Raw genomic sequence first — 11,231 nt, forward strand, 5'->3', positions numbered from 1 at the left:
GTCCTTTGGACAGATGAGTCAAAACTGGAGCTTTTTGGCAAGTCACATCAGCTCTATGTTCACAGACGAAAAAATGAAGCTTTCAAAGAAAAGAACACCATACCTACAGTGAAACATGGAGGAGGCTCAGTTATGTTTTGGGGCTGCTTTGCTGCGCCTGGCAAAGGGTGCCTTGAATCTGTGCAGGGCACAATGAAATCTCAAGACTATCAAGGCATTCTGGAGCGAAACGTACTGCCCAGTGTCAGAAAGCTGTCTCAGTCGCAGGTCATGGGTCCTCCAACAGGATAATGACCCAAAACACACAGCTAAAAGCACCCAAGAATGGATAAGAACAAAACATTGGACTATTCTGAAGTGGCCTTCTATGAGTCCTGATCTGAATCCTATCGAACATCTATGGAAAGAGCTGAAACTTGCAGTCTGGAGAAGGCACCCATCAAACCTGAGACAGCTGGAGCAGTTTGCTCAGGAAGAGTGGGCCAAACTACCTGTTAACAGGTGCAGAAGTCTCATTGAGAGCTACAGAAAATGTTTGATTGCAGTGATTGCCTCTAAAGGTTGTGCAACAAAATATTAGGTTAGCGGTCTCATCATTTTTGTCCATGCCATTTTCATTTGTTTTCTTATTTACAATATTATGTTGAATAAAAAATCAAAAGCAAAGTCTGATTTCTATTAAATATGGAATAAACAATGGTGGATGCCAATTACTTTTGACAGTTTCAAGTTATTTCAGAGAAAATTGTGCATTCTTCGTTTTTTGTGGAGGGGTACCAACAAATTTGAGCACGTCTGTATATATATATATATATATATATATATATATATATATATATATATATATATATATATATATATATATACTGTATATAATGCATTTAGGTTTATTCACTTCAATAACAAATATCTGGGTTGACTGAAGATGTGTAATTAACTTTGAAACAATAGGCTCTTTGTTAGTGAATGTGTTAACATTTTTTTCTAGTGAGACCTGGCTGTCATGGCTTATTGAACTTCCTCAGCATAAAAACAGATTGCTGTGGAATGTCCTATTAAGCACTGATAGAACACTGATAGAACATTTGTCATTGAGATACTAAAACCCAAAGGAGCCTAGAGAATAAATAGCAGGTACACTCAAGTCCAGTGGTATTAGTTTAAATAGTTTTGTTTTTATAACATTCTTTGAAAACAAGCACTGCAGGTACTTGTTTATTGCAGAGCTGTTTGATACTTTTTTATCGTTCATTTTTCAGCACCTTGACTATTATTGTATATACAACTGTTTCCAAATAAATATTGATTTATTATTTTTTTTATTTTTTTATGTTGACACTACAGAGTGGAGTACAGAAGAACACAGTGCCTTTAAATGGAAGCCTCACTGACAGCATGTGACCACAAGGTGGAAATGTATACCAAGTTAAAAATCCCATAAGACTCAACGACTCTTCAAAATCCTGAAGCAGGTAAGATTAATTTTGTTTATATCCCCTCTTGAGAGAACTACTACATGGGATATTTATTTTGAAGTGAAGTATATATGTTGAAGTGAATTTACTGTTAAAAAATGTAACCATTTAGTTAGTGGCATCGATAAGATTCTTTCTTTCTTGACATACAGGCAAGTCAGTAATCTACAGAAAACATACTGGGACTATAGTTACTTACCAACTAGAAAAAAAATACAAAAAATAAATAAATAAATAAATAAATAAATAAATAAATAAATGCTGAGCTTGACCTTTACTAAAAATACTTACCTCATTATTTTGGTAGAAATAATGTGTTTGTTGGAGTTGCTCTAGTACAGTCGTGACTGCAGATGGCGCTACACCGGCAGTGTGCCAGTCAACGAGCTGAATGAAAGCAATGCAGAAAGTTTACGAATGTACTGTACTGAGAAGTGTTTTCTTTTAATTATTTTCAGACTAAATAAACAAATACGTTTACTTCAATCTTGGGAGTTTAATTATTTCCGAGTGTGCAACATATGCATATATTTCAAAATAACATCAAAAAAGAAACCGATATATCCACCATGTTAACTTAAGGTAAGATCAAAATACACACCTCTTCTTAAAACCAGCTTCATATAAAACCCATTAAGACCCTGTCAGACCCACGCAATTTGAAAACAGTCTCATCACACTCTATTACCAGCTGTCTATTGTAACCATTTCACTGTATATGATACAGAAAAAAAGAAATAGCAAATTAGAAAACAGAAGTTGTATTAATGAATAGAAGCTATGCTATATGTTTGTGTATAAAATTGAAAACTTGCATTCTTATTTTTAAATACAGTATAACCCTTACTTCGAGTCGTGGGTAATATTGGGCTAAAGTTTCTCTACCCCTTATTAAGCTGTGTTTAAAATGCCCTTTTTAAATTTAAATGAATTAAGAAGCCCTGTTTTGTAATATGAAAATGGAAAATATAAAATTGTTGACATTTTGAAAATGTTTATTACAATGTGTAAGATAGCAGGGAGGGGGTTAAAGCCTCCCTGAAGAAAAAAAAACATGTGCGGAATGCACATTTGTTTAATTTAATTGTATTCGGTTTATTGTTTAATTGTTTTACTTTATTGTTTAATTGATTTGTTAATTGTTTTATTATTAATTATCCCCTGCACCTGGTAGCTATTGTTAAATTAAAACCAGGTGCAGGGTATTTCAGAGAGGTAGCTAGTCTGCTCAAGGCTGCTGAGGAGAAGGAGGCAGGAAGGTGTGCTTTGCTTCCAAGCAGTCGTCAAGTGTAGAAATCCTGTGTGTTTTGTGTTGTGGGGAAACGGCTTAGCCGTCCGACTTTATAGTCAGGGTGTTCCTAAGTTTTAGTTAGCGCTCCGAAGGAGCTAGGTGTTTTTGTGTTTTGTTTGTGCTTATTAAAAATAGCGCGTAACCGCGTGAAAATTCAATTCTGGTGTCCTGGGTCTGGTTTAAAGGGGCAACGAACCCGTGTGAGGTGCAATCTTATTACAAATGTCTGTACTTGACCTTCCTAAATGCACACCTTATCTACAGCTCAATTTAAAATAGGGCCCATATTCTCAACATATGGGTAAAGTTCATACTCCAACAAATGGAAGCTAATAATCTCTTTGGATTTTCAGAACCTGACGTTTTATACATTGCTTAAAGAAATCCACTCTTAAAGACAGGTGTCAATGAATGTTGCATTCTTATTTTAAAAGGCTTTAAAGCATTTTAGAGTGGGAATTACACTTGGTTAAATGTATAAACTGTTGTATAGGCTTAGAGGTATTTATTTATTATTCATGTTCATTTTTAGAAACCAACCAAACCCAGAATTTTGACTTTGTTCCACAGAAAAAAGGATCCTGCATCTTTAAATTGTGACAAATTACACACCCCCACACACACACTCAAGTGGGTGGGATTCAAATGTAGTACTTAAACTTTTTCAAAAGCTTCTTCTTTCAATTCCTTGAGAGCGTTTCCCACTGGTTTTCTCACCATTGTTTGCTGCAGCTAAAGAACTCAAGACGTAAGTGAGTACTTTTTTCAAGAGTGTCTAACTTCAGCTGGGTTTGAACATTTTGGAATGCCCTTAAGGAGTTCATACCCACCCAGGTACAACATTGAAGACATTTTGGTAAATTACTATTTGCTTTGTAACAATGTAGCTCCCTGCAGTTTTAAACTGTTGTATTTTAAAAATGTAGACATTTGAAACATTTGTCAACCCGTAGTAAAAATATCAGATTTGTAGCTCTGCTCTGTAACACTTTTATCAGTATAACAAAAAAAACTTTCTTTTCTCCTACAACAGAACTGTAGTAGACATTCGTAACCTCTCATTGCAATTGCACAATCCATTACAGTTCACAGTGACATAACAGGAATAGGGAGGAAGTATATGTGACTGATTATGAATCAACCTTTAAGACATGTAATATGAAAGTGAAAAACAATTAAGCATGGATTTTAAAAAAAAATGCATTATTCCTGTTCAACTGGGACACTTAATGAAAATGTATGGATGAGGATATATGCCTATAGTATGTTTTCCTTTTAAATTAAAGGATTATGGGAGACTAATGTGTTTGGCCCCTGCCAACCTGTATCTTGAAGTGTGATTGAGTAGCTCTGTAAAACAGTAAATCATCCAGGGTCATAAAACAATTCTGATAAAAAATGCACAGAAAATTACACTTTAACAGTCTTGATACAAATTATATAATTATTAATTACTTGGAATATGTGAAATTCTATTTTATACAGAGGGTTAGAGTTAATAAAGGCATTATTGCTTTCAGTTGTCGCTGTAATATGATGTGTAATGGCTTTGTTCAACTTTAACTAATACAGGGAATGTTTGTACAGCTGAACTTAAATTGACATGGCAGGAAGTACTGTAAGCACAGTCAGAGATTAAGATTTCCAAGAGACTGTGATACTGAACTAAGATGGGAGGCCAGGAAGCAGCTCCCAGACATCTGTTTCTTTGGATCTCAGTATTTATTTTTTCAGAGCCCTTAAATACATTAATGTCTAGCTCCAAATCAATAGACCAGCCAAGCTGTTTTTAATTGACAATGAAATGTTGTATCACTCAGGGGAGGCAGTGACATGCACAGCAGGCTTCATTCACTCTGAGGATATAAATATCCAGGTTTCTTTGTTTTCGAACTCCACAGCAAACTAGATATGGCGTCTTCCATGAAAACCCTGTTGCATGATGAAAGCCGGTATTTCAAATCATTCAACATGTTCCTGGATCGCTCAAATGAACACGAGTGTATACAAGTATTTATTGATGAGATACTCCCAGGCGAACTAGCAAGGTAATACAAGAAAAATATCATTATTTCAAAGTGTTACAGTACAGTTGCATATACATTTATTTTTGTGGGGTATTTATGCGTGTTGTATTAAAGAAAGTATGTTATAGTATGCAGTGGGAGCAGCATGTTCCTACCCCCCACCGCAGATAACAGCATGCCGCCTGACTATGGCAAGCCAAATTATCATTTAGAGATATCTCGAAATGCATTTCAAGATATCTTAAATTGAATTGCAGATATCTCAAACTAACTCGATTTCAAGATATTTCAAACTCAATTCGAGATATCTCAAATTCAATTCGAGATATCTCAAATTGACTTCCTGTCCTCTTTTTAGATGAAGTCAACAATAGAGTTCAGTGGGCATTTGCGTCTGAAGGTCTTCATTTATTCATTGTAAAATACAGTTTGTGGCTAGAATGTATTTATCAAAATCTTTTTTTTTTTTTAAAGCATTGGAGATGGAAAATGCAGCTTTAATATTCTGGGTGTCGGAAGTGGAGCAGGTAAGCCTGAATATATTATCATTTCATAGGATTGAAATTGTTATTAGCTTTGTTATTGGTGTCTGGTTTATTTGTTTTGCAAATGATAGTATCTATTAGCTTCTACCACCGTATTTTGGAAAATATTGCTCATCACATTTACATAACAGACGATGATAAAAAAAAAAAATACATAAAAAACGCATCTACGCATACAGTTTAGATATTATTTTAAACTGTTTATTTCATACTGAAGTCACAAGAAGTACATCTCAATAATGATACATTCAGCAATATTCACATATGCATTTGTTTGTTTCTATAATGCTGTCCCTGTCTGTGATTAATTCATGTTTTAGTATTAATTGTAGGTGTATCATGAATTAATGTGCATAGCAATTCTATTGCAAATACAAAGTAGTTACAATGTAATTACATTTTTAGTAATGACAAAAGCCTTACACAAGTACTACTAATCTGGATAATGTGTATGTCTTTAACCCTGTTAGAAATACTTTCTTGTATTCTCTTAGGCAGTATACTTTTTTGTTTCCAAATTATTCAACTTTTCTTTAAATCTTTAAATTCTAAATAGCAAGGATTGTATCTGAAATGTATTTTCTCAGCTGTGTACTGTATGTTTGACCAAATAAGAGGAAGACCTCCGTTCATGTTATCACACAGGACAGTGGCACTCTGCTGAGCGATTGAAATTTGGAAACTTGCCACGGCTCTTAGTTAAAGTTCAGATCACAACCTTTTTGGTAGCACTGCAGTCACTTCAGAAAGCTTACAGCCTGCTAATTCAAAGGTTTGAAACACAAGTGCATGGATGTGTAGAGTTCAGTGACTAAAATTTCACAATCAGACCGAAGTCCAAAAAAACTATGTATTGTGAACTTCATCCAGTGTGGAAAATTCCCAAACATTCTTTTGGCTATTCTCAGTCGAATGTGTTTTGAAAAGCTTCCTGCTGTGTCAGTTTAAAGACATAATCGTTATAGACTGAAAGAAGAAAGTTAATATATTAAACAATAGACTGAAACTTTTATTCAAAGTTGGAAAATGGAGCAGGGCAGGACAAAAAATGTGAATCAAAATGCTCAGCCCCTCTGTCTGTATAGCTAAAATGTGTATTAGAACTTTATTGTTAAAAATCCCCCCTCCCCTCCCCCAAAAATGTGTCATTTAGCATAGTGTTCTGGTAAAAATGTTGGGGCTGTCTGTGGAGTTTTGTGACCCCACTGTACCAAAACCCAATACAGCTAGCTGGATCATTTCCATGTGTTGTATATTTTATTTTTACAGTTTTATAATTGATAATTATAATTAAAAAAAAAAGTTTAAAACACAATGAAATACGGTACAAGAATGGGGATCACTCCTTTATAAAGCCCAATATTTTTTGTGGTGACTGGTCTTTCCTAATACAACATCCGATGCAGCAGGTATTGCCAGCAGAGACAGTAATTCATTATATATATATATATATATATATATATATATATATATATATATATATATATATATATTATATATATATATAAAAATCAAATAAATCCACAAATTAAGATGACACCGGAACTATGTTGACAGACAATAATTGTAACGTTTCACTAGCTGTGCCGCCAGCTTCTACAGAGGTACATTGAAGCTTTTAACAAATCATATGGGAAAGAATGAGCGCAGAGAAGCCGAGTTTATGTGTGGTAGCGAATGTTGCTGCATTCGTCATCTTGTAGCAATATAGAACTGTTGAAACATGTTGAAACATTTGTTACCAGTTCATGTAATTTGTGTCCGAAGCAGTAAATACTTGTAGAACTTATTTTTGACAACATTATATTTACAATATTTGACACAGTTGTTAAATTGGATTCATTTATTCATAGAAATACTTCATATCAACCCCCCACCCCCGCCCCCAGACCTTGGCCCACCCACTTAGAAAGGCTTTCGTGCCATTATCTGATACTGATGGTCACTTATTTAATGTAACAAACATCTAATTTTTATGGAGTTGCCCTAACATAAAGGTAGACACTGTAATACTGTATAATAATTTAAAATCCTGGAATCAAATTACCTTTTTATTACCACAAAATATGATTTAGAAAACTGCAACACAAGCCGTTTCTTGGTCACTGCAAAACTAAAATTTCTCATTTTTACATACTTTTCAGGTGCAGTTGATCTCCAAATGCTGTCTAAACTGCAGTTAAAATACCCAGGAGCTTCTATTAATAATGAAATAGTGGAGCCCAGCAGTGACCAGATCCACAACTACAAAGGTATCAGTACTGCATACAAAGATTGTAATTTTTTAAAGACATCCCTGTTACTTTTCAAACTTGCACTATAGGCCTACACACCAGTGTATACTTTTATAAAACTTAAATGTAAACCAATGAGTTTGTATAATAATGTTGAAAGACTATCTTGAGCAGTTTGCTGTTGACTTTGTATACTATTAGGCCCTTATCTCAAAACATGCAACCAGAAGTTATTTTAAGAATGTTTTTAAGACTCTTGTGTCATGGTGTATTGTAAATATTCTAAATATGGTGGTTTCTCTGATGTTCCTAGTATTAGTTGCCAAGACCCCAAACCTTGAAAATGTCTCCTTCAACTGGAATAAGATGACATCATCTGAGTATGAGAACCATGTGAACGAGAACAAAGAAAACAAAACATTTGACTTCATTCATATGATTCAGGTATTTTTTAAGCAAACCAATTTCTGGGCATGTTCAACCCTTTTAATGTGAAAATAAAATTGACCGTTTTTTTTTAATTTTATTTGTATCATCAATAGATGCTTTACTATGTGTCAGATCCTGCTGCTACTATCAAGTTCTTTCATAGCCTGCTAGGACCTAAGGGAAAGCTCCTTATCATCCTTGTATCAGGTAAGAGCTCAATATTCTTCACAACTCAACTTGATGGTACACCTCAGCTAAGCATGATAACTTTGATTTCTAATCCAATCATATGGTGACAACAAAACATTTGTATGGGACATTTCTGGATTTGTGCTTACAAGCTGCTGGGGATTGCTAAAGCCAGGGTTGGTTTACCAAGCAGCTAGGTAAAAGCCTGTCGAAGCAGAGTGGACCTGCTGCAGAGTAGGTAGAGGGGAGAGCGTGAGGGTTAAGCTACAATCTAAAACAAAAACGGTAATTAGATAAACTACAACTTTCAAACAGAACATATATTGAAAATAATGTATTATTAGTATACTGGGACTGTAAGTTTGTTGATTCACGTTGGAGTGTAAATAGTCCTGTACACAGCTCCTTATCTCATTTTCAGGTATAGGTTACTATATACCTTATTTACTCAAATTTATGTCACACTCTTGTGGCCAAAATAAAAGTTCAAATCTGGGGGGAGCGACTTGGATTCAAGGTTTTTAGTTAGGGTACCAATTTACATTTGCGCATGTCAGTTATTCTGGTGCGCTTGAACAAGACCAACTGTACACAGTACTGCCCACTACAGATATTACTCTCGGTACAGTACCGGTATATTAAAATGGCTGCACAGCGAACTTCATGAACATTTTTTAATGCAGCTTTTAAAAGAAAAGTAATTTTGTTTGCTGTAGAGAAACTGCGGTATCTGAGATGTGTCAGAAGACGGAGACGCAATTGAAAGGCTATGTAATACTATAATATTACCAGTATAGTACTTGTTGAAATGATCAACGTGGGTCCAGCTTCAAAATGAACAATCATTTATTTATATATCTTTATTTCTCTATCTGGAGGAGCACAAGAAATAGGAACACTAAGGTATGTACTGCTTCATGGTGGATTCTCCAGCGCTCTCTGATTCTCTACCTTACTAACTGTTATTATGGTCGGTGGCTGGTTTAACTACGGGAACCCCACTAATGTAAACTCTAAAGTCCTAACTCAAACTTAAGATGAACTACACATTTCTGTCTTGCACTAATTTTGCCTGCGAACGTGACAGAGTCACGTTGATCAAATTAAACAAACAAGGACAATAAAGTAGACTGAAATAAAGTTCAAGGTAATTTACTCTTTCCCAGCTACCATAAACTGCAAAGAATGTCATTCAATACTGAAAGTACTGTACTGTACTCTGTACATATTTTCTTTTCCCATTTGCATTTGTAATATAGTATGTGATGTACTCTAATGCTTTAATGTACAGTAAAACAGTGTTCCCGGCTGGCACCTAGAAATTAAAAAGTAATTTAACCATTAATTATTGTGTTTTTTTCATTCCGAGTTAAATGTGACTTGCATTCAGGGTCTTTTTTTTGGTGTCCGTATTTGGGGGTGCGACTTGAATTCAGGGGCGACTTAAATTCGAGCAAACATGGTACGTTTTTTTGTAAATGTTATCATTCTCTTTACAGGTACAGGTGGATGGTCCCATCTCTGGAAAACATTTAAACACCAGCTGTGTTTGAGTGAATTCAGCCAGGATATAACTATTCAAGACATTAAAGAATACCTTGACAGCACAGGGCTAAAATACCAGCACTATGATCTCCCATCCTACGTGGACATAACAGAGTGTTTTACGGAGGGGGACAAAAATGGGGAGCTTTTGATGGATTTACTCACAGAAACGTGCGAGTTCAGTAAAACAGCACCACCCGATCTGAAAGCTGAAATAATGTCCTTTCTGCGCCAACCCGAGTGCACTACAGAGAAAGATGGAAAGATTATTTTCAACAGCACTATGGGTGCAATAGTGGTGGAACCATAAAGTTATCATGGTAGTCTTTCAAAAGGTTATTAATTAAAGGGCATACAGATAATTCAATCCCAGTGTATTGTTGTTTAATGTGGTATGAGGGATCAAAAAAATTCTGTTTTGTAGCAACTCAACTTTTTACAATATATTCGTCACAATATGGGTTATGTAAACATGTTATGTACATTCTCTATAATGATTGTGCATCTGTCAACTGCAATCTGTAGTACTGACACAGTACAAGCCATAGCCTAGTGAACACAATAACGCAATAAGGAATGACCTGTAGGGGTACTGGTAAGTTGAGTATTTTGAGTGGTTCAGTGCTAAATAAGTGTTACAACAACACACTTTTGGACATTGTTGTATTGCGTTATTCTGTTCCCTGTGGCTTGTTCTGTAGTTTATGTATGATTAAAAATAAAGACAAAATAAATTGATTGTTATTACATATGAATTAATGTTATATGTATTCATATTTCTCATATACCTATGATGCTGTAATGTATGTATTTTACAGAAAAATAAAACAATGTAGTAGTATTGAAAGTGCACAATCCTGAAGATAACTAACTTTTTTCGAAAGTTCACAGTCGACTATTTACAGTAAAGGTTGCACAAATGTGTAAATACTGTAAACCACCCTCAGAATGAATCCCAGATAATGTGAGGAAATGTCTAGAACTTTCTTAACAGTAGCAGCACAAATATGTGTACATGTATTTCATTGTAACAGCTGAAAAAAAAAAAAAATAATAATAATAATAATAATAATAATAATAATAATAAAATGCTGAGCTTGACCATATGCTATATGTGCGTATAAAATTGAAAACTTGCATTCTTATTTTTAAATACAGTATAACCCTTACTTCGAGTCGTGGGTAATATTGGGCTAAAGTTTCTCTACCCCTTATTAAGCTGTGTTTAAAATGCCCTTTTTAAATTTAAATGAATTAAGAAGCCCTGTTTTGTAATATGAAAATGGAAAATATAAAATTGTTTACATTTTGAAAATGTTTATTACAATGTCTGTACTTGACCTTCCTAAATGCACACCTTATCTACAGCTCAATTTAAAATAGGGCCCATATTCTACAAAACATATGGGTAAAGTTCATACTCCAACAAATGGAAGCTAATAATCTCTCTGGATTTTCAGAACCTGACATTTTATACACTGCTTAAAGAAATCCAC

The 11,231-nt window shown here is 34.6% G+C and overlaps 1 protein-coding gene across 4 annotated transcripts; it reads left to right on the forward strand.

Moving 5' to 3' along the window:
* The first annotated feature begins 3,404 nt into the window (after positions 1-3,404).
* On the forward strand, positions 3,405-11,050 carry LOC117409074 (histamine N-methyltransferase-like). Of its 4 annotated transcripts, none has more exons than XM_034014693.2 (7): positions 3,405-3,514; positions 4,668-4,814; positions 5,268-5,320; positions 7,483-7,590; positions 7,886-8,016; positions 8,115-8,208; positions 9,690-11,050. In XM_034014693.2, exons 2-7 carry the CDS (start codon positions 4,678-4,680, stop codon positions 10,043-10,045), a joined length of 879 nt encoding a protein of 292 aa, XP_033870584.1. In that variant the 5' UTR covers positions 3,405-3,514; positions 4,668-4,677; the 3' UTR covers positions 10,046-11,050. The 4 variants fall into 4 exon arrangements, with proteins under 4 accessions (XP_033870584.1, XP_033870592.1, XP_033870565.1 ...); XM_034014701.2 differs by having other exon boundaries at positions 3,416-3,518; XM_034014674.3 differs by having other exon boundaries at positions 3,438-3,600.
* The last annotated feature ends 181 nt before the right edge of the window (positions 11,051-11,231 follow it).

The sequence above is a fragment of the Acipenser ruthenus genome, chromosome 10, assembly GCF_902713425.1.
Source record: "Acipenser ruthenus chromosome 10, fAciRut3.2 maternal haplotype, whole genome shotgun sequence".
Classification (NCBI taxonomy): Eukaryota; Metazoa; Chordata; class Actinopteri; order Acipenseriformes; family Acipenseridae; genus Acipenser; species Acipenser ruthenus.